The sequence below is a fragment of the Ranitomeya variabilis genome, chromosome 4 (assembly GCF_051348905.1).
Source record: "Ranitomeya variabilis isolate aRanVar5 chromosome 4, aRanVar5.hap1, whole genome shotgun sequence".
Classification (NCBI taxonomy): domain Eukaryota; kingdom Metazoa; phylum Chordata; class Amphibia; order Anura; family Dendrobatidae; genus Ranitomeya; species Ranitomeya variabilis.
Window position 1 is genome coordinate 281180007 of NC_135235.1, and position 23167 is coordinate 281203173.

Sequence of the window (23167 nt, forward strand, 5' to 3'; positions counted from 1 at the left end):
TAATTCAGAAGAATTTTTTTCCTCAAGTTTTCAAAGAAAAATATAATTTTACATCACATTCATTGTAAATATGAGGGCCCAATCTCTAGAAAAAGGTTGGTGCATAATAAGTTTTAATCTCCCGACTTCGGATGAGTGGAAGTTTGGGCTCTAGTACAGGACCTGAGCTTTATTGCAAAGTTTGGTTCTGGTACCAGAACCTGAACCCCATTGAAAATACTGGGGAACCAAGCTTTTGAACTGGAAAATTCTCGCTCTCTGCAACGGACTCCCTGGAGAAGCCAGTGTCCGGTGTGAAACGCTGAACACTAAGGCCGGGGTCACACTTGCGAGTGCAATGTGAGAAACTGGTGCATCAATACCCGGCACTGCGCCGGCACTCGGGGACCGGAGCATGCAGCTGCATAGAAATACATGTAGCCGCATGCACCGGTCCCGAGTGTCGGCGGCAGTGCCGGGTATTGATGTGAGATACTAGCGCGAGTTTCTCACATTGGACTCGCAAGTGTAACCCCGGCCTAACTGTCCGGCACGAATGCCAAACTTAATTCGGATTCACTCATCTCTACTCCTGATATCTCCTGGGTCTTTGCATGGTGCTGTTCCTCCTGTCAAATCTCCTAGAAATGCAGAGCCACATGGCTCTTAACCTTGCCTTAATTAATAGGGAGACACTGCAATCGGCAACGTCAGGGTCAGATGGTGTAGGAACAAGAGGAACCAGCGTCAACTTATTTATACATTTCCAGAAGGAACAACAGAGATAGTACCATGTAGAGAGCAAGGGTGGGCAATTAATTTTCCTGAGGGTTCACATGAGAGATCACGACTGTTGGAGGGCTAAAATTAGTTGAGATAGAGATATATAATCGCCAGTTGGGACTACCGACCGCTGTCCCCGAATCCCATAAGGCACCGCAGCAGTGTCACTCGCGCCTGCGCAAGTGACATTCACGTCACCGCTATTCCCACGCATGCGCAGTTACAGCCACAACTGCGCCACTCTACCTGCTCAGATGTTAATTTCAGCGCACTCCCGATGCGATGGCATCAGGCCTATTTCTAGTTAATATACAATTATTATTTTATATTAATTGTATCACTTAATATTGAGCAAATTAAAGTGTGCCAACAACGGCCGAACTGGAACAGCCAGAGGGTCAGATATGGCCGGCCTTTGCACAGCTCTAGTGTAAAGTATGTGAAAGGATAACCCTGAAATTTTTTTTTTTTTTTTTTTTTTAAGTTCATGGGAAATGCAATTATTTACTAACACAAACAAGTGAAGTGGAAAAAAAAAAAAAAAGAGAACGATATCTATTGTATAATCCACCACAGAACGCAGGTCATCCCAAACATACAGATCAGCATTACAGACTTAAAGAGAATCTGTCATTTGCCATAAAGAAAAAAAAGTGTTGTGTTTTTTTTGTTTCTTTTAACCTGGCACAAATCTTGCTGTTCTCCTGAACCCGACAATTTATTTATTTCGTTCCTGCACTATGACCCCATCCCTTCCCAATGTATAAATCTAGTCTTTAGCCAACTGGGTGTTGTCCTTCAGAAGACGCCCACATAACAGAGTTTAGGGCAACATCTACACGGCTAAAAAAAAAATTCAGGGAAGAAAAGGCCAAGGCCATATCTCAAGAACGGAGAAGAGAAAAAAAATGAGGAGAACAGCAGCATTTGCATGGAATATAAATAAAAAAAATAAATAAAAAAAAATAATTATTGCAAGTGCTAATACAAAGATAAAATCATACACATGCCCAGAGAGGTGAGATTTTTATTTTAAAAAGTTAAAAAGGTATAATATTTCAGGAAGTAAAAAAAACAAACCCCACCCTCAAACTTCCTATTCATACAAAATATATACAGCCCTAACAGTGCAACCATTCTTAATAAATACCGCCTTACGTTAAATAGGTTAAACAATATGACCCTATAAACCAGTATAAAAAAGGGCATTGTGGCCTAAATATTAAACCAAATATTATAAATACTTATATTAACAGTGTAAACCAGCCAGCATAGCTCACGAGACAAAGCCTGGCAGAGAGGAACATAAATGCTACGACGTTAACACCTAGAACCCAGGGATCTATTAAGATAGGTCAGTCTAAGATGCCAGGTGCATACTGTACACCAATGAGGGTGGGGTCCGAGACCTCCTTACAACATCTCTGTTAACTGTCTTCGTTCCAGTGCTGGCAGGACTTTCCAAAATTCAAAAATAGTGTTTGCACGGAGGACAGTTGTTTTAGAAAATGCTATCCGTGACGTAATTTTAAGCACGTGGGACCCTGATGCAAGATTTTCAAAGGCCCCACCAACTATCACGGGTGTTTAATAGTACTAGGGTCTTCTCATATGGACCAAAAGGAAACTTTTGGGTCTAATGCACTCTAATTATACTCCTTTCCCTCGTATGGGGTCAGAGGAGTAATTTGTACCAAAAGAAGGTAACCTTGAATAAGGCTCAGCCATCAAAGCAAAAATTTGTCTTTTCACAAGTTAAACATCTAATACCAAAATTGTGGCTTGCGCATCTTTGTAATCTGCAGCAGTTGCATAGTAAATGTAAAGAAACCAAGCCCTTTCGCAAACAAGTAGCACCCACAATCGTCTCATTTTCTCCTTTGCAATGTTAGTAGGAGGCTCCCAAGACCGTATGAAGAGCTCCCTAATCTAGAAGTCCTCTTCGAACATCGCTAAATACTGGCGGCGCGAAGAGACCACTCAACGCCACGGCTCATGAAGGTACCAACTCCATTAGGCAGCGCTGATCCAGAACAGTGTGTGAACCAGCATGAAAGAGCAGCAATGAGTTTTTCACAAAAGCCTGGACAATATCTCCAGTGCTGGAGTCTTTCTTTTTTTTTTTTTTTTTTTTTTTTTTTACAGCCACCGACTAGGAACAGTCTTGCCTTGGATGCCTGGGAAACAGTGCCCGGGATAAGAGGGTGCTGAAAACTGCTTGTGGCCCTTTTCTTTGACTTCATAGTCCCAAATGTTATCGTAACTGAAGTCACTCTGGAAACTTTGCAGTTCTGCGTAATCGTGATCCAATGACTCTGTCTGTAGACTGCTTGAAGATGGTAGGTCAAACATCTCTTCCACTAGAAAAGGAGTAAACACCAAGTGAGAAGGTAGGAATCAATGGTTACAGAAACAGGGTATTAAAGTGGCCATAGACCTTCAATAGTTGTCTGCTGAATGCTCATTAGCAGAGATGGGCAAACCAGAAAGATAAAGTTTAGGGTCCATACTGGGCCAGAATTCCGTATTACTGTTTGGGTTCGACAGCCCAAACTAAGCTTGTTGAAAGGCCGCAGTGCAGCCAATCAATAAGCTTTACTGTGTGGATACTTCCAGCTCAAATCACAACCATGTCAAGTATTAGCAAGGCTGCGATTGGGCGGCACACTAAAACAAAAAACAAAAAACAAAAAAAAAAAAAAAAAAACACTAGGTCTCATCTATTTTTGACAACCAGCACAAGCAAAACAGACAGCTGCAGGCTGCAACTCTCAGCTTTAGCTTGGCTGTTTATCTAAAATTGATGGGTCCCTGTGCTTTTTTTTTTTTTAAATGGAAATTATTTAAAAACCTGGCGCGGGGTCCCCCTTAATTTTTGATTACCAGCCAAGGTAAAGCAGACAGCTCAGGGCTGTTATTCTCTGACTGGGCAGGGGCCATGAATATTGGTCCTGCTCAACCTAAAAATAGCAGCCTGCAGCCACCCCAGAAAAAGCACATACATTAGCTGTGCCAATTCTGGCACTTTGCCCAACTCTTACTACTTGCCATGGTGTAGTGGTAAGTGGGGTAATAGTTGTGGGGTTGATGTCAGCTGTTCTATGGCCACTGACATCAAGCCCAGGGGTTAGTAATGGAGAGAAGTCTATGAGACATTACTACCATAACCCAATAGTCAAATTTAGTAAAAACAGAGACAGAGTAAAGTCCTCTATTTGAAATAAAAAAAATACTCCCTGACACTCATTTACCCATTTATTGAGCAAAAAGAAAAAAGCAAAGTTATGCTCACCTTTCGGCCAATAATCCAAGTTTTTTGGTGAGCAGTGCCATGAGTGATGTGACTTTTCAACACTCCAGCCGGGATACAGTGAGAACGCGGCTGCAGTTAGACCAGCGGTGATGTCATTAAGGTCACCGCCGGCCACTGCAGCCGCGTTCTCACACTCCGCTCAGCGTCTCCCGGCTGGCATAGTGAGAGGTTGCATCACTCATTACACCGCTCACCACCTGTCTGGATCGTCATGGGTCATGGGCTTAATGGATCAGAGTAAAGATGATTAGAACCGCTTTTTTATTTTTATTTTTCTTGGAATACTCTGCCTTTATTAGTCTATGGGGTTAGCAATGGAAGTCTCTGATTGATGCCTCTCCATTATTAACCCATGGGCTTGATTTCAGCGGCCATAAAACAGCTGACATCACCCCCAAAACTATTACCCCACTTGCCACCGCACCAGGGAAAGTGGGAAGAGCCAGGCAAAGCACCAGAATTGGCGCATCTAATGGATGTGCTATTTCTGGGATGGCTGGGGGCTGCTATTTTTAGGCTGAGGAGGGATAATATCCATGGCCCCTTCCCAGTCTGAGAATACCAGCCCCCAACTTTCTGCTTTAGCATAGCTGGTTATCAAAAATAGGGGGGCCACACACTTATTTTAATTATTTAAATTATTTTTAAAAATGGCCTAAGGACCCCTCTATTTTTGATAATCAGCCAATTTGAAACTGACAGCTGAGAGCTCAAGACCACAGCTGTTGGTTTTGTCTGCGCTGGTTGTCAAGAATAGAGAGGGGTCCCACAACATTATTTTGTTTTCTTTATTTGGTAAATATACAGGCGCCGGCTGGTGAATACACTAGTCATCGCACACCTGCTCTCACTGCCATCAGCGAGACCAGGCGTACGATGATGAGAGTAGTACTCATCAGCCGACACCAGTGACCAGCGATAACCTTCTCACCACTGGTCACAGCTGCTGGCTCACATCTGTGTGACCACATGGTCCATGTCTGCCATTTTTTTTGTTGCGCTGTCATACAAATGACAGAGTGGGAAACACAGGATGTTCGGGCCCCTCATTCATTTGAAGGGGTTCAGGGGTTCAAGTACCATTCTGGTACCTGAACCAAATTTTTTTTGGTTCAGTTACCAGAACATCCACAGGTCCGCCCATCACTACTCATTAGGAAGGCTAATAAAAAATAAAAAAAAGGTAGAAATTTTAAAAAGGGAGGCAAATTGTCTCTTCAGGGAGGAAGAGGACTAGAACTTTAGTGCCACCTATTGGAAGTAGCAATCCTAACAGTCAATGTCGACCCTTTAACGAGCCTTGTCACATGACTTAGGATAAAAGCAAAACCAGAATCTCAATTTGCAAATTGAGATTCTGGTTTGGCTTTTATCCCAAGTCATGTGACAAGGCTCATTAAAGGGTCGACATTGACTGTTAGGATTGCTACTTCCAATAGGTGGCACTAGAGTTCTAGTCCTCTTCCTCTCTGAAGAGACAATTTGCATATTTCCCAGAGGAGCATTGCGGCTTTAAGTCTCCTCACCTCGACATGCTTATCATGTCACTCTCCGCAAGGAGAAACGATACTTCTTGGAAAAGGGAGGCAAAAATGGTAAAAAAAAAAAAAAAAAAAAAGGAAATACGAGCTACTGCTAACCATCACCTGAGGGCAATTCATCTCCTTGGAAACAAAAATATTTGGCATAATTATTTAACATGCCCAGTCCTAATTCCCCCAGCTAAATTGTACATGGGAGGAGTAAAAAGATCCCTATACTCATTAGATGAACATCAGCCAATCTCAGCAATATCAACAGGTTTAGCCAAAAGCGTAATGTATATGTGAGCCCCTGACAGATGATGCTGGAGGGATAAGGACCCGGTCTCTCGAGCCTCTTGTTCCCTGAGAAATAAGCCATCAGAGATATCTGGCAGTGGCTCTCGGCAGAGTGAGCGCTCCTGTGTATGGGAGAGTCAGGAGACATGGCTAATGATTGTCGGAACCATCTTTCAGCCAACGGCCAAGTATGATGGGAAGATGCTTTGCATGGTCAACTGTATACATCTTCTCAAAAACCTTATTTCAGTGGCTACAGGTATAAAAGCCAAAGCTCTTGAGTACTGGCTGCATATAAAATAATAGTCAACCCATCAATTTAATTTCAAATCCTCAGCACAGGCTGCAAAATATATATTTTTTTCTTCTAAAAACTGCTCCACCCTGGTCCACAGGCTGCATCTGGAATTGCAGCTCAGCTCTTTTCACCTGACGATTTCAGTTCTGTCCCCTCTGGCAGCGACTGTGCACAGATTGGTAAAAGGCGGTTCAATGACGGGTTTAGACTCGCTGGCAAGAGGGAAGACATCGCTACAAATCTTACTCATTGCATCATTTCAGCAATCACAGAACAGTAAATCTATCACTGTCGAGCCCGACAACCGGAACGGAGTTAGCACTCGTGTGTCTGAACTCCCTCCTTATCTGCCGCGATCATAATCACGACGGTTTAGAACATTACCTTCATTGTTGCGTTGAGAATAGGACATCTCTGCCTTCACTGAGGAGATCTAGAAAATAAAAATAAGAAAAATCAGTTACTAGAAAGACCTCATCCAAAGTGACCTCATCCGCCACAAACTCACGTCTGTTTCTACCACTTCTATTTTGTGGTTAGAAAAGTCATTACTGCCAATAGGAGATTCAAGACAACAAAGGTGCGAGAGAATAATTGAAGGTTGTCTGGTTCGTAAAAAAAATAAATAAAAAAATATTTTTTTTTAATTTATTTTATTTATTTTTACACAGGACACTTAATTTCTTCAGTCTGTGGAGAGGCTAGGACAGTGATTTGGACTAGTGGTTCCGGTTTTATTTATTTATTTTTTTTAAATGTATTTTAATTTTGCCTTTTTTACATTGCACTCCCCAAAAAGGTCCTAAAAGTCCTTTGGGGGGGCAATTCAACATTTAAATAGATTACAGCAGATTGTCTCTGCAACTGGGGCTGGTATATCCCCAGTAAGGGGGCGAATTAAACCTCGTTCCCTCACTACGGAGTTGATCTGGTGGACCCAGCGAGATCTGCTCCTTCCCTACCCCCAGCATCACATTAATCACTAGAAAGGGAGAAACATACACTGTAAATACATGCAGCAATCAGGAAGGCAGCGATGGTAATGAACCATCTCTGCCTTCTCTATCTGCATAATGTCTGTGCAGCTGCCAACTCTGCAATGACATTCGAAAATGTCAATGCAGAGTCATGTGTGGACCGGCCTGACAAGTAATTCTGCAGCTTTTTGCTCTGCTTTTTTTATGCAAATTAAAAGCGGCTTTTACAGTATCAGCAAAAGATTTAAGGTTTCAGAAATCTCATGCACACACTTTCCTGGCCGAACTCAAGAACTTCAGCGTTTTTTAAATCTGCAAAGTGTCGATTATTTCAGCGTTTTTGCAGCATTTTGTTCACCCATACAAAAGTAATGAGAAAGTATAAAAAGAGACTGAAAAAAAAAAAAAAAAGCGTAATAGCGTTTTGGGTGAATAAAACACTGACTTTATTAAACATGTACTGTACATAAAGCGCACACGTAATCCGCAGTAAAACAAAAAGACAAATGTTGCAAAACAGACATTTTGAGAGCAGCATTTTTACTATCAAGAGAGCAGGTTTTGCTGCAGAAAAAAAAAACGCACAGTGTGAACATAGCCCAAGACATCGGAATATCTACTACTTGCGGACCACCCATTCGTGGGCATGAATTTGAAGACTCCCAATTCCCAATATTTCCAATATAGAACGACGTTCCATTAAGAGGTAAAGGAACTTACACTTTTAAAGAAAGGAGTCTGTGCAGCGGGGACCAGTCTGCTGTGCAGGGAGGTGTCCGGCTCGCTGTTCCTGTGCAGCACGGGTTTCACAAGCTGTTGGCTACCCTTCACCGGATGGGAATAAATCTTCTGTAACGGCGGATGAACATGGTGGCTCACGTGGAATAATCCATTGGTCTTTAGGTTTGAGGCATGGATCTCATTCTGGTTCGCGTTTAGGCTTCTTAGAAGCTTTAAGGAATCATTCAGAGAAAGAAAATGATTTCCATATTAGACTATAAATAGGCAAAAATAACTTTAAAAAGTTCAGCAATTTTCAATTCTCTAAGGAATAAAGAGAGATGCACATGGAAGGCCGCCAACTCCTTGTAAGAAGGTGCTGCTCTTCATCCATCAGACATTTAGGACATTCCATAGATCAGCCATAAGTGTTTAAGATGGGGATACCGGGTTATTTTTTTGTTTGTTTTTCTACTTAAATGCATACTTGTATTTTGGGCTAAAAATGATTTCTGCAAGTGAGGGTTTTAAAAAAAAAAATAAAAAAAATAACAGTTTGCCTTCCTTAACTTCTTGTGTCGCACTACCCAGCAGGTTGCAGAATGAGTTAACTGAGAATCCATCAGCGAGCTACTTCCGGCAGAGTTTGCAGCAGTTTTCACCTTCTCAAAGCTTCTCTCAGCCGATTTATGATTAGATGAATTCTCAGCTCAACTTTGATGTGTTCTATAGACATTAATCAGCTGAGAGGAGCTCAGTAAGGTCAGAATCTGTCAGTGAGCTCGTTCGGACTGCAGTGTTAGCTAGTTAACTCATCCTGCAGCACAGAGAAAAAACAGCCTTAAAAGCCACACTGGTGGAAATATTTCATAAGCTCCAACAGCAAAGTAAATGAATAAAATATTATATACATACATACACACACACACACACACTTGGACACTTGGAGCTCAGAGAGATCTATATGTAATGCTTTATTTCCCCAGGGGTGGCGCAGTAGGAAAATGGAACACCTGCTGATCACTGTGTATACCAGCAACGTGGCAGTCTTATGATTGGCTCATGATGGGACCTGTCTAACTAATGCACAGACCTAAGGCCATCATAAGACCAACACATATGGCCATGGATAAGATCGTGTGCCACAAGTAAATAATGGCCAGGTCAGTAACACTATAAATCACCGTCAACATCCCTGCAGAGTTTTCAGGTTGCTTTTTTATAGCCATTATTTGCTGGATACAATGGCAACCTTGCATTTACTTTTATGACTTTACTAAACATCATAACATTTTACGAGCGTGCCCTGAAGCCCCAGGATCGCCGGACGGCCCCATTACTCATCTTACACATTTTATTTTGTGGCTTTTGACACTCACCTCTTCCACGAAATTGCTACTGCTACTTGTTGGGCCGGATGGCGTATATGGCTCAGCGTACAGCGAGGACAGTGCTGGGTTGTTGGGCTGAGAGGTAGATTGCTGGCTGTCTGCGAGGTTCCATCTGTTTAACTGAGAGAAGGAAAAAGGAACGTCACGTTATAGGTGGTCATCAGCAACCATCATTACCAGCACACATCATTATCTGCTTAAATTAAATCTCCACCTCCCCCTGTACAATGACTAATAACACCATTAATTGCTAACAGTGGATCTTGTGTTATCTACTGTATATAGAGGTGTTATCAGTCATTGTACAGGAGGAGGAGGTGAGCTGTGACATCACCTATTGTGAATGGTGGATCCTGTGTTATCTACTGTATATAGAGGTGTTATCAGGCATTGTACAGGAGGAGGTGAGCTGTGACATCACCTATAGTGAATGGTGGATCCTGTGTTATCTACTGTATATAGAGGGGTTATCAGTCATTGTACAGGAGGAGGTGAGCTGTGACATCTATTGTGAATGGTGGATCCTGTGTTATCTACTGTATATAGAGGTGTTATCAGGCATTGTACAGGAGGAGGTGAGCTGTGACATCACCTATAGTGAATGGTGGATCCTGTGTTATCTACTGTATATAGAGGGGTTATCAGTCATTGTACAGGAGGAGGTGAGCTGTGACATCTATTGTGAATGGTGGATCCTGTGTTATCTACTGTATTATAGAGGTGTTATCAGTCATTGTACAGGAGGAGGAGGTGAGCTGTGACATCACCTATTGTGAATGGTGGATCCTGTGTTATCTACTGTATATAGAGGTGTTATCAGGCATTGTACAGGAGGAGGTGAGCTGTGACATCACCTATAGTGAATGGTGGATCCTGTGTTATCTACTGTATATAGAGGGGTTATCAGTCATTGTACAGGAGGAGGTGAGCTGTGACATCTATTGTGAATGGTGGATCCTGTGTTATCTACTGTATATAGAGGTGTTATCAGTCATTGTACAGGAGGAGGAGGTGAGCTGTGACATCACCTATAGTGAATGGTGGATCCTGTGTTATCTACTGTATATAGAGGGGTTATCAGTCATTGTACAGGAGGAGGTGAGCTGTGACATCTATTGTGAATGGTGGATCCTGTGTTATCTACTGTATATAGAGGTGTTATCGGTCATTGTACAGGAGGAGGTGGTGAGCTGTGACATCACCTATTGTTAATGGTGGATACTGTGTTATCTACTGTATATAGAGTTGTTATCAGTCATTGTACAGGAGGAGGAGGTGAGCTGTGATATCACCTATTGTGAATGGTGGATCCTGTGTTATCTACTGTATATAGAGGTGTTAACACAGGATCCACCATTCACATTAGGTGATGTCACAGCTCACCTCCTCCTCCTGTACAATGACTGATAACACCTTTATATACAATAGATAACACAGGAACCACCATTTACAATAGGTGATGTCAAAGCTGAGCCATTAATGGTGAGTCGATGTAGCTGCTCAAAAGGTTTTTTTTTGTTGTTTTTTTTTTTTTTAGTAGTCTAGAGCCTAAAAAGTAAATGTAGTCATCTTGTGCTTCACTCAGGAAAGAGCACCCTGTGTGGACACGCCATCAGCACTGTGTGTGAAGGAGCCATTTAACCACTTGCTTAAATAACTAAACCAGCCCCCTTGTCCATTATAACCAATGCATAGACAGAAGGAGGCTGGCTTAGCTATGAAAACGAGCAAGTTAATCAGGATTGATGACGAGTCAACACAAAGCCCTCTTCTGTGCCGAGCACAAACTGGAAGTGGAGAGTTTGGGACTGGAGCAAATTATTATAGGGGTCTAAATATGTATTTATACTAGAAAGCTGTAGAGATCTCCAGGAGGTGATCCAAGAGCCCAATGATTGAGTATGGCACAAGACTGAACTTCTGAAGTGACGTGAACTATTTAAGAGTCAAATGTCATTTGAGCTTTAAGTAAAAATATAATAATAATAATTGCACGGTAATGCAGAACTGGTAAAACAATGCAATCATTACATGAAGACACTGGAGGAGGATCAGGACTGGTAATTTGCACTAACATCATTAAAATAATAACATCACGTGCAAAATGAGTCTTTGTAAGGAATTTGGGAGGCTCTTTAATAGCAGGGTGGACTCCGCTCGACGTCAAATTCCTTGTTCGCACGTCGTCAGTACATTTCACACCAGCTAAGTCAAAACGACGAAGGAAGCCGATAACACCTACCATCTCCTGTGGGGTCACCGTGGAGTGTGGTTTCTGGTAGGAGTACGGCTCTTTGTACAGGGGAGACAGGACGTCTTCACTTGGGGTTTCTGGGATAAGTCCAAATCCTGTGTTTTCTATGTCGTAAGTGTTCGACATCGTAGACGGGATTTGCAGACATAAGTTTTTCTTCCCTTTGGACCCCCGGATGCTGCCACCTCTGTGAAGATCACTTGGACCATGTGGTCCTCCGTGCCAGTTCGGATTTCCTGAGCACTTAAACGATTAAAGGGAAAATGTCAGAATTTTGTGTCTAAAAGCTTTATATGCGAGTAGAGTCTGGTCGTCATGCAATAGTGAAGTTCTTCTGCGTTATACAGCTAGCGCCTGCCTTTAGCTGAAGCAAGCGGAGCCAGCTCAGATTGCTGCTGTTTACTATTATGGATAGCAGCTAGAGAGAGAGTAGAGATGACCGAACCCAAACATAAGACGGTTGGGGTTCGTACCGAACAGTTCGCGTTCGGTGGTTAATGTCGAACATGGACTTCTTACGGAAGTCCGTTGCAATGTTCAGAGATCCGGGGAAAGGGAAACGGAGGGAGAACTTAAGTCATACGTTCAGGTCATCATTGTTTTAAATTGGGTTTGGGTTCAAATTCTGGTCCCCGAACAGAACTTTGGAATAAAGTTTGGGTAGGGTACCAGAACCTGAAGTTCGACAAGTCCGCTCTTCCCTACTAAAGAGTAGAATTAACCTGTAAAAGGCACAGTTACTATTATGGGTATATAGATATGGGGTAATAGCTGTATCTGTAGAAGTGCAGCTCCAATTGTAGCACAGGACCCCGGTATCACCCTAGACACAGACACCAATAGGAGATCTATCCAAGCAGCTTTAGAAGAGGCGACCTGTAGCTTCCCTAGAAAGATGCACATTAGGTTACTCACCAACATGAGTCTTTCAGGAGTGATAACCATTACAGAAGACGTCTCACCATTAATGATGCAATTATTAATGTTCTTAATAAATTCTAGGAAACTCACATGCACCGGCTGTGAATATCCAGGTGACAGGGGATCCTCCGGCAGGTTCTGCTCGCCCAGTATGGTGTAGGACTGGCGGTCGGATCCCTGAGTATTGCTGTTGGAGTGTGGATTTGGCAACTTCCCCCCTGATGCCCAGGATTTTGTTCGCCCGTCTGAGGTCAACGAGCTACGGCAGCTAGCTGTCACCTGGAGGAAGAAAAACAAAGAAATATAATAATTTAGAACAAAAGCCAACTACAATGCAACCTCTTGGAATGACCTCCAAAAATTGAACTGTAGTCTTCTAGGAAGGGTGGTCTTCAGAAAGAAAATGGCCAATATGCATAATATATGGTAAAAATGAAAGCCTGGTCTGGGGAAGGGTCTTATACCATATCGAACAGAAGACCATATAGGCGTTAGTTTTATTTTTTGTGCCCCATAAATATAGGATAATAGCTGATAGACCTCACCCCATATATTGGATTCAATGAACGCCCTTCGGGAGGAGGCAACGTACCTGCTCATGGTGCGCCGAGTGCGATCCACAGAAGCTACTGGATCCCGATAGCGAGGAATCTCTGTTCTGCAGCTGAGCAATCTTTAGGTGATCGATCCACTCCTCATAATCCTGCTGATTGGGGCAGATCACACGGATAGTGTTGATGTACCGTCCTAATATTGCATAGAAGAGATGAACATAAACTCATCAGTCATCTCCAATCTTGGATAAGTGCTAAATTAAACAAAAAAAAATCCGCCGTACAGCTGTCCAGCAGAAAATAAAGTAAGCTTCCTAGGGCTGCAGCTAGACAGATGTCGCAGCATGGTGACGCTTCATCGCAACGTCAAAGAGATGAATGGTCACATTTTCTCAGTTTGCCATTACAATAATTTCTGGGAATTGCAACAGATTTAAGTTTCTTAGAACTTGTACGGCAAAGTAAGATCTCGTTCCAACAGCCGTTTTTTCATGTGCATGTTCTCTCCATGTTGTTCATGTACCCATAGTCTATGGCGCTGCTCATATGGCCAAGAATTCACACAAAAAAAAGTTCTTGATCACGGATCAAACTTTCCCATCAAAATCAATGATATGTTTTAAAAAAAAAAAACCACACAACTACAACACACGAACGCTCTTGTCTCACCCTAGAACTGTCCATTTTTTAATGATTAACGGGTGGACGCAGGTTGGAAGTGGGGTTTTTTTTGGGCATGTCAAAAAAGAACGGTTGCCACACTTATGCAAGGATGGGCACATTTACCAGAAAAGGTTGAAGAATGGTAATTTTCCTTGTATGAAAAAAAACAAAAAAACAAGATGTCTGAACGAGGTCAACTTGCAGGATGCGATGCGACCACATTCACATTTATGGAAATCGCAAGGTCATGCCACTCAACGTGCGCGTTAACCAAAATCGCTAGCCCTTGTCCAGGGCTTCAAGGCAGCAACAGGCAAGCAATGGCAGCCAAAAGTCCAGATACTTTGGGAAAAAAACAGCAAAATGAAAAGTTTGATATTTTACCTTCTAACAAGAATGAGGTCTTTAGTTTTTCATTGTCATCTGTAATCACCCGTACGGCTTTAAGTGGAAGTTCACCCTGCATTAATGAAAAAGGTAATATATACAATGGTTACAACATCGTACATATCACAACTAACACCGTGTGGAATAATTCCGCCTACAGGATGGTGAAGGGTTAATCGTTCGCATCGCCTATAATCTGGGTGTCATCTCTACCTGGTCAGGGTAATTTTGTAATTTTCTCTTGGCTTCCTGTTCCCACACCCACCTCTCCCGATAGTGTGACTCCACATCTCACCCACATTGACTCACAGCCAGCTCGTCTGGGTACAGACATGTACACGCAGCTCCCATCTGCCTGCGGACGTACGTCACAGGCGTGCAAAAACAGTACGCAGCAGCCATGATAAGGAATGTATCACCGGTGCATACAAAATCCAGGTTTATAAAAGCCAATGTGGACAGTTGTGTATTGTCCCAAACGTGACGGTCGTTGAAATTTTACAAACTCAACTCGCCTGTCAAATTTTCACAGTAAATTTTCATTGCAAATTCAAAACATTTGCACAACTAAATCGGCAGGGGTCTCTGTCGCAGTCCATAATGGGTCAGTCCTGGGTGGTTGTATCCTTTAAAAAAGGTTTCTTCAGAGCCCACAGGGTGGAAATGGCATAAAATAACCCACTGCAAAACTACCGATGTCCCCAAGGACGGTGGTCCTTGTTGACTGTAGTAATTACATCCTCTTTACTTATGTGACCACTGCAGCCAATCACTAGCCTCAGCAATTTTCAGCACAAGACTGGTGAGACTATTGATTGGCTAAAGCAGTCACGTGAAAAGTCAGGACATCACTGCTGCAGACATGTAAACCAAGACAGGGAACGATGGTGCGGGCGACCTGGGAATTTTTATATCTGATAATTTTTTATTCTCACTTTTTAAAAAAAAAAATTTTGGAGATGGGACAACCTCGTTAAGATGTGCACATTTTATTAGAAGAGTTCATAGGACAGAAATTACAATTTTTACCTTGAAACTGAGGTTTTTTCCTTCTTCGGAAAGGATCACAAGGGTGGACGGGTACAAGACCAATACTCTGTCATTCAGCTCCTGCAGTAATAAATATTAGCAATTAATCGTAGGTACGGTATGTGTCAGCGATAGCCCTAAGGAGATGATTGCTGGTGAGGCGCCATGTTTTTACCTTTCCCTGTCCTCATGTATAACATAAGTCAGCCCGGTAGGATATTTGCCTCCTAGACATATTGCCTGAACAGATGACTCAACTCCTGTGTAACCGAAGTCAACACAGAACAGAAAATGATGAAAAATGATTAGTGACGCGGTTGTTTTGACAAATGATACACAGATCTTTATCATCTTGTCCAAATACAGGACTATTGCACACACGTAAGGACGGATTTTCCTGTACTTTCAATAAACCTTCCAGAGGTAGATCGTTTAGAAGGAAGGTAGAAGCTTAGTCACGTCATAATGGCTTCAAACGAGTGTGTATAGTCTATATGTTAGATGTCAAGACAGACAGGGAGAGAACTTGGACCATTCTTCAGTCCCGAGCCTTCTGGATTCCTTATTGACAGTTCAGACCAGAGGCACTGCTTGCACCACTGGTCAGAATTGTGCGCTATGCCGCTTTTCCTCTGCAGCCTGTATCAGATTAATGCTTGGAAGCGCTGGACTCCTTGCCTGCGCAACCATCCATCTATGGTAGGCTGAAGTGATGGTTAGTAAAACAGGCCACAAGCAGAAAGCTATTAAAAATTAAAAATCCCTTGGTCCTTGAGAACAGATGATTTTTAGTAACAGGTAAATTGCTAAGTTTCAAGTTTTCACCCCCCCCCCAAAAAAAAATTGCAATTTTACTAGTGATGCGCGCAAATTCTCGATACTCTGGTTTGCCTAGGATGATCGGGTGTGCACAGAGCATCGCGGGTGCTTGAGTGACATGTTTGAGTCCCTACGGCCACATGTTTTACAGCTGTTAGACAGCGAGGATTGCCTGACACACAAGGGCTATCCTCGCATGTTTTGTGGCTGTCTAACAGCTGTAAAACATGGGGCCGCGGGAACTCAAACATGTCACTCGAACACCTACAATACTTGGTGCATACCCGAGCACCCTCGGCAAACTCGAGTAACGAACACTTGCGCTTATCACTAAATTTTACCCATTTAAAACGTCCTTAATCTCACGCACACAGTCTTCCTAAAAACACTGACGCATGTATGGTTATGATTGTGCCAAAAATTAGTTTCCACAATTTGCACCTATTCTTGTGCAAATTTAAATTAATGTACTGGAACTGTAGTGGGGTCCTACCTCAGTCCCGTTCTTTGCTAATTATGAGAAGTGACAAAAAAAATGCTTATTGTTTAGCACAAATATAGCATGCACCAAAATTTGCCAAATTTTATCACCAGAAAAGTGGCAATAAATCTCCCCAATAGCGTTTATGATTTCTGCACAGGTTGTGTGTGGCATTACAGCTCCATTAAAGTGTGGCACAATTTTTTTTTTTTTTAGAAGAAGAAGAAAGCAGAAATATTCTTCTAATCCTGGAAACCCCTATAACGTTACAAAAATAACCAAAAACATTTAAAGCTTACAGCAATGGTCTCTAACCATTTTCAAAACTACACCCCACCCCAGAATCCAAAAGCTGTCGGGGTATGCTAAGATTCATATTTTCACAAAAGACAGAGTCATGGGCGTGAAAGCAGTGGTCTACAGAAACTTGGGATACAAACCTGGAATGGTAGGGTTTGGAGTTTCACCTTGGAGATACAACTGATAGCACCAAGAGATTCCCTCTGCGTCCCTTCCCAATCCTGGACTGGTTGGCTTTGTACAGACTTGCGCAGTTCTGATTTATCCCAAATATTTGCATTATTTACCTGAATGGGGGAGAAGTGAAGAACATCAAGACAATGCACCAATCACAAAAGAGAAAAATAGTCAAGGCCATAAATCTGTAATGCAATCCCCTTGGCAGCTAGATGACTTCTTGCCCTTGGATCAGTGTTGTATTATCGGCACCTTTTTTAATCATATGAAAAAAGAAAGGATGAGGAAAAACATCCACATTTGACATTGGCAACCTTTACTGAGGTGCCCGGGTCTTTTATGCTGGTGGCACGGTATACCTGGGTCTTGCTGATGAACTAATTCTTTAAGGAAAAAACATAATGAAAACTGAACAAGTCAAAACAAGAAGCAGCTCTTGGCCTGGTAAGATGTTGTTATTGCAGACAATCAGGTGATCGAAACTCATGTATCCAAAGACAGATTGTTGGGCAGTCACCTTGTACTACGTCTCAGTACTGTATGCCTGCTATAAAATGCCATACCGAGTCTGTGCTATAATTTACTCAAACTGGTATTGAGACAGGCAAATTTTGGCAAACGAGTGTGCAAACACTTGCAATAAATGTAGGGCAGACAAGACTGGTCATACAGGAACCTCTCCAGATCATGTTGTAAGACATTTGTGGTAGGCCACATAATAGATGCCACCCTAATTATACAAACTGCTACAGAAACTAATCTGTAAACCAGGGAGTATAACTATGGCTGGAATTTTCCATGTCTGTTAGCCCATTAATATGCCATGTAGGAGTTGCAATGGGGTTTGTGGTGGAAAAGAGCCAGTTTGGGCTCATGCCTGCCATCAGCATGATATACACAGGACTCCTGAGCCAAAGAACAGGAGAAACTGGCCAGAAAGGAGAGCAACAAGAAGTGGAATGTTTAGTTTTGGACACTAGTGGAGTAGAGTTAGGGGGTCCTATCGGGATTTTTATCATGGGTTTGCCTCTACTTTACATTCATGCCCAATTATACAATTTATACCCCAATTACAATAATTTTTCATTAGCTAATTGTTACGTTCTTGGGCAAATTTCAAACAGTGTATTACAGATATACAGATTTACAGCCACGAGATCTGGCCCAAAGAAAGGTTTGATGATCACAACTGATAGCCTTGTAGATTATAGAGATGAGGCACTGAAAAAAAAAAAATGTATGTATGTATGTATGTATGTATGTATGTATGTATGTATGTATGTATGTATGTATGTATGTATGTATGTATGTATGTATGTATGTATGTATGTATGTATGTATGTATGTATGTATATATATATATATATATATATATATATATATATATATATATATATATATATATTTGAACGCACCCTAATTATAGGGACTGCACAATTATATTATCCCTGGAGCTGGGATGGGAGTGCAGCCATAAATGGGCCCATATTACGAGAGGGGCTTTTCCGATACTGAACGCCATGTCATATTAGGATCAGCAGGATCTCTGACTACATTATATCTAGGAGAAAAAATGGTGATCAAACCAAATGAGAGGCGCCGATCCCAAGCATGTCAGTACAGAAGATATTGTCCTCTCTCTACAAGAACGGCTGGGTGTGATGACCCTGGAGCTCAGGCAGGCAGCCCCGGGTGGGTGACCCACTCCGCCTGCAGCTGTGCCGACACCCAGGGTTTTCCCTTGGCAGGCCGGGGCGAGCCTGTCCTCCCTCACAGCTGTTGCTGCTGTTCAGGGCTGTCTGTTCCCATAGCAGCTAATTCTAGAGTTGCAGGAGCCACAGGTGCAAATGAAAAAAAAAAATAAAATAAAGAGTAGGCAAGGTGAAAGAGGGCGAAATATCTGAACCTAATTTCAGGCTTCCAAGATTAGCAAAATGGGTATAGGCTTTAAAAAGAGCTAGTCTGACATTACAACGCCTGTCCATCAAGCCATTCACATTACGGGAACATCAGAGGAGCGGACAAATGGGCTGTAACAATTGCAGATAATTACGAGCCGGATTATTAGTGTTTGATCTCATAGTAATACGTAAGAAGCCGTGAATATGGTGGATCACATACGAGGCGATGTCTCCCGTCACTCCTTTTCTGTTAATCGCCAAGGTACCCAGCCACAGCTGCCATCTAGGATCAGTGCGGAACATGCAAATTTATTAGGGGATATCGGCAGCAACATGCATATCCTAGGTCCTAATCCTGGCCATCGCTCCCATCCAAGATAATTTCTATAGAACGGCACCTGAGCATTCACAGTAACCCAAGGCCAGATCTAAGATCCTGTCCTCCTCCTTCACCACCAGCACACATTCAGACCAGCAGCGAGACAACGAGACAACGCCCTTCGTTTTAACCATCACTCAATCAGGAGAACCTGAGCCACCACCACCGACCAGGACCTTGGCAGACCGGGGAGAGAGGCACTCCAGAAATACAATTGAGCACAACCCTTGGTGTCAGACCGGTTGACTACAACACTTTAAAAGGTTTAGAGGACTGTCCATATACAAAGCAACTACCAGTGTAAATTTGGAAACCAGTTCATGCGTGTTGGAGGGTTGGGTTTCGTCTCCACCATGGACATCAAAAACGGCACATCGCGAAAACCTTGTAGCATAAGATCTCAAACACACATCTCCATATAAATATATACATTTAATAAAATGTAGGAACCATCCCGTTGAGTCCATGAATTGGTGAACGTCAGATACCAGGGTGAGATTACAGGGCTCCTGTGTGGGGTGACAGCTGGAGCTGTGTATGACCCCTCTGTCCTGACCACAGCTGCACAGCCAAAGCAAACAGGTGGGATCAGCTGTCCGAGTCCATAAAATGTGTGTCGGATGCAAAATAACTTCTTTTCTCATGCAATACTTTATATCCTGCCAAAATGGTCTACCCTGGGGAGAACAAGAGGAACTACTCCGCTCATCCTATCCAATGAATGGGAGAGGAATTCTACAGGTAGCGCAAGCCCAGCTGCCCGTAGACATTAGATGTTAGTTGGTGAGATCCCACTACTAACATCTGCAGGGCTCCTAAAGTCATGGGAAGAGCACCATTTTTTTTTCTTCAATTTATATTAGATGCCTCATATGTAATAAGGAACAATTTTACACATGGAAGTAGTGGTATGGTTGTACAGGCGCTTGTCCCTCATTAAAAATTATACCTTTTTTGTATACATCTAAAGCGCCAGTCATGAGACATCTAGAGTACAATCCATATGCAAATCACGCAGGAAGTGCACTTGGGGTGTGTCAGTGCACCTACAATGCTTCTAAGTGCATTGACCCACCCCAGTGCACTTAATTCATGATTTGCTAATAACATCTACACTAAATTTGTAGTGACTGGCACTTCAGATTTCAACATGCCTGAACATTCTGTTGTCACAGGAGACAAGCTGCCGCCAAAGGCGATTGGCATTGGTTTCAACGTTCTTTGGCGGAGGCAAATTTAAAGCATCTGTTAACATCAGTAGTTACCCCCATCACTGACATTCATTACAAATCTTACCTCCATTATGGGCAAAGTATCCAGATTCCCACCATTAAGCTGGATCTGTTTCTCCAAGTGGTAAAGCCATTTCTGCAACTCTTGAAGGGTGGGACAATAAACAATTAAAGGATTGAGTAGGGGACCTGATAGAAGGAGATAAATAAAGAGACAATAAAGGCTATAGCCAAAAAAACTCGACCAACTCACCCTAAAAGAATACAAATTTTGGATCATCGGCACTGGAAAATAAGAGGTTAGGCCATAGGTGGTCATGCATGGGACCAGAATACCCAGTGGTTAGGGCTGAGGTCCTGGGATCAAATCCCACCAATGACAACATCTGCAAGGAGTTTGCATGTTTTCCCCGTGTGTGCCTTGGGTTACTCTGCTTCCTCCCACACTCCATTGACACACTGGAAGGGAATCTAGATTATAACCCCCATTGGGGACTGATCTAAATCAGTAAAAAAAATAAACATGTAATTGGGTGCAAGTTTTCAGGCACCTTACACTTATTAGATTACTACAAATAACTATGGAGGGATTTTTTAAATTTACCTGTAATTCGGAAAGCGTGTTCTTCCTCTGGTTTAGGTGGGACCTTGGAACGTTCCAGCTTGTAAACACTCAGCTCCTTCAATGGAACCAATCCCTACAATAATGAGATGACAAAGTTTTAAAAAAAAAATTATATATATAAATATATATATTAGAGAATGATTTGGAGACACAATATAGAAAATAAAGATGCTCATGATGGAGGGGTATGGGGCCATATATATACACAAACTAGTGACATATGTAATAAAACAGACTAGTAAATTCTCAAAACAAAGGACGCACACACACATCTTCAGCATATAGTTATCATTTAACGACCTTCGGCTCGATCTCCAGCTATGGTGACTTGATGGATGAACGATCTGTAGTAAGATCAATCTTGTGTAAGCCTAGATAGGTCCACCAGGGTCTTCTCTGCCGTTATCTTGATTGTATCAAGCCCTCGTGTTGCTGGTCTTCCTCTTCGCCTTGTTCCTTCTATTCTTCAGGCCATGATGTTCTCCAGTGATCGTTTTCTTCATACGATGTGTCCAAACTAGACAAGTTGTAGCTTGGTGGTCCTTTCTTTGGGTGACATGTCTGGCATAATTTGATCCAACACTGATCTGTTTGCTCTTCTTGCCATCCATGGGATTCTCCAGACCCACATATCGAAGGTGTCATTTCTTTATCGTCCAGGTTTCGCCTATGTACAAGACCAAACTAAGTACGAGGCGAGTCTTCGTCGCCATTTAAATGTTCCTCAATTTGTAGTCCTTGTCCAGTGACTTCATTGTTGATTTGCCGAGCATAGCAAACAACGAAAGAGTCAAGAAAAAAAGCGCAAACAAAAAAGCCCATAAATCAGAAACCACAATAACCTAACTCAAAATACACAAATACTCTCAAAAACTTGTTGAAAGGGGCTGCAGATTTTCTCATGACCCAGACAAAAGATGGGTATAAGTGTTTTGTAAACACATGTAATGGATGTGACCCTGAAAGGTGAAAGGGCAAAAGATACTGGAACAAGGTCTGTCTGGCTGGAACCACATAAAGTCAGGGTTACCGCATGTTGACTTTATGTCCCCTTCACAAGATAGCAGATCCAGAATGGGGGTGGATAAAGCCACATGTGGCTGCTGAGTACATACCTGATATGTCAACCCAGTGGGACCTCGAGACTGGAAGTAGAGTTGGGACTGGAACAATTCCAAATAACAGTCGCTGATATCCTAGAAATATGAAAAGAGTTTCAACCTGAAAATCTTATAAACCATTGTCCTGGCAGCTCCATTCCACATTGGATCTGATGTAGTAAAGACTAGAGCTTATGTGATAAGTGACGAAGGGGGCAGGATCACTGACTCCTTTCCACAGCTAAACCAGGCCCATAGAGAAGGGGATAGCTTTAGTTATTGACATGAGTCACCCAGCCCCCTTCACTAGCAATATGCTGACACATTGGGCGCTCTCTACGCACTAGTGGAGCTGCTGTGGCCAGTACCACTTTTATAATGATCGCATAATGTGCATTTATATCAGTTTTAAAACACACCTATTAAAAATATTTTTTTTTTTTAGGTCAGCACCCCCTTTAAAATGGTAATTAAAAACAGAGACCAGAAGCCGATGTAGAATTCAAGAAGGGTTAAAGTCTTCACCATAAAACACAACCTATTTAACAAGAGCTCAAGGTTCAAGATGGAGACGCAGGCAATCGGTTATGAGTCACCGGTGAATAACGACAGCCTTATATCAGCTCTGATGTATCACAAAACTATTCGAGTAATCCATTACAGTTATGCCCAAAAACTGCACATCACCTTTTATCTGTGGGATAGGTGATAACTTGCTGATCGGTGGGGGTCTGACCATTGGGACGCTCATGGATCCTGATAAAGAGGCTCCAAAATGCGTCATCGGAATGTACACGTGTGCCATGCTCCAGTCACAATCTGGGGGCTGCCGGGGACACCAGCATCAGAACTATTATATCCATATACCTAGAATTACCTGGCTGTGCTGGAATCGAAACTTGACCTTAGAATAATGAATCATTTGCCCCATGTTTCGAACAATCGTTTTCTTCTTGCCCTTGCGAAAGATGCTAAGGAATCTTTGGTCCACGTTGTCCTTTTGCCCATCATTGCCGATATCCTATTAATAAAAAAAAAGAGACTTTGTAATAACCCAACAAGCC

At 42.4% G+C, this 23167-nt stretch overlaps 1 protein-coding gene across 1 annotated transcript in view; it reads right to left on the bottom strand.

Moving 5' to 3' along the window:
* Positions 1-1772: 1772 nt before the first annotated feature.
* The window catches only part of PLEKHN1 (pleckstrin homology domain containing N1), a 48343-nt gene continuing 26948 nt past the window's right edge, over positions 1773-23167 (bottom strand). The window contains exons 3-16 of the mRNA XM_077250026.1: positions 22981-23124; positions 22119-22199; positions 20983-21076; positions 20443-20567; positions 16830-16976; positions 15090-15170; positions 14058-14133; positions 13049-13203; positions 12547-12735; positions 11524-11778; positions 9270-9401; positions 7891-8121; positions 6578-6626; positions 1773-3122 (exon numbers count right to left, since the gene is read on the bottom strand). Of these exons, the coding sequence (XP_077106141.1) occupies positions 2902-3122; positions 6578-6626; positions 7891-8121; positions 9270-9401; positions 11524-11778; positions 12547-12735; positions 13049-13203; positions 14058-14133; positions 15090-15170; positions 16830-16976; positions 20443-20567; positions 20983-21076; positions 22119-22199; positions 22981-23124 (1980 nt within the window). The 3' untranslated portion in view covers positions 1773-2901. The remainder of the gene's footprint in view (positions 3123-6577; positions 6627-7890; positions 8122-9269; positions 9402-11523; positions 11779-12546; positions 12736-13048; positions 13204-14057; positions 14134-15089; positions 15171-16829; positions 16977-20442; positions 20568-20982; positions 21077-22118; positions 22200-22980; positions 23125-23167) is intronic.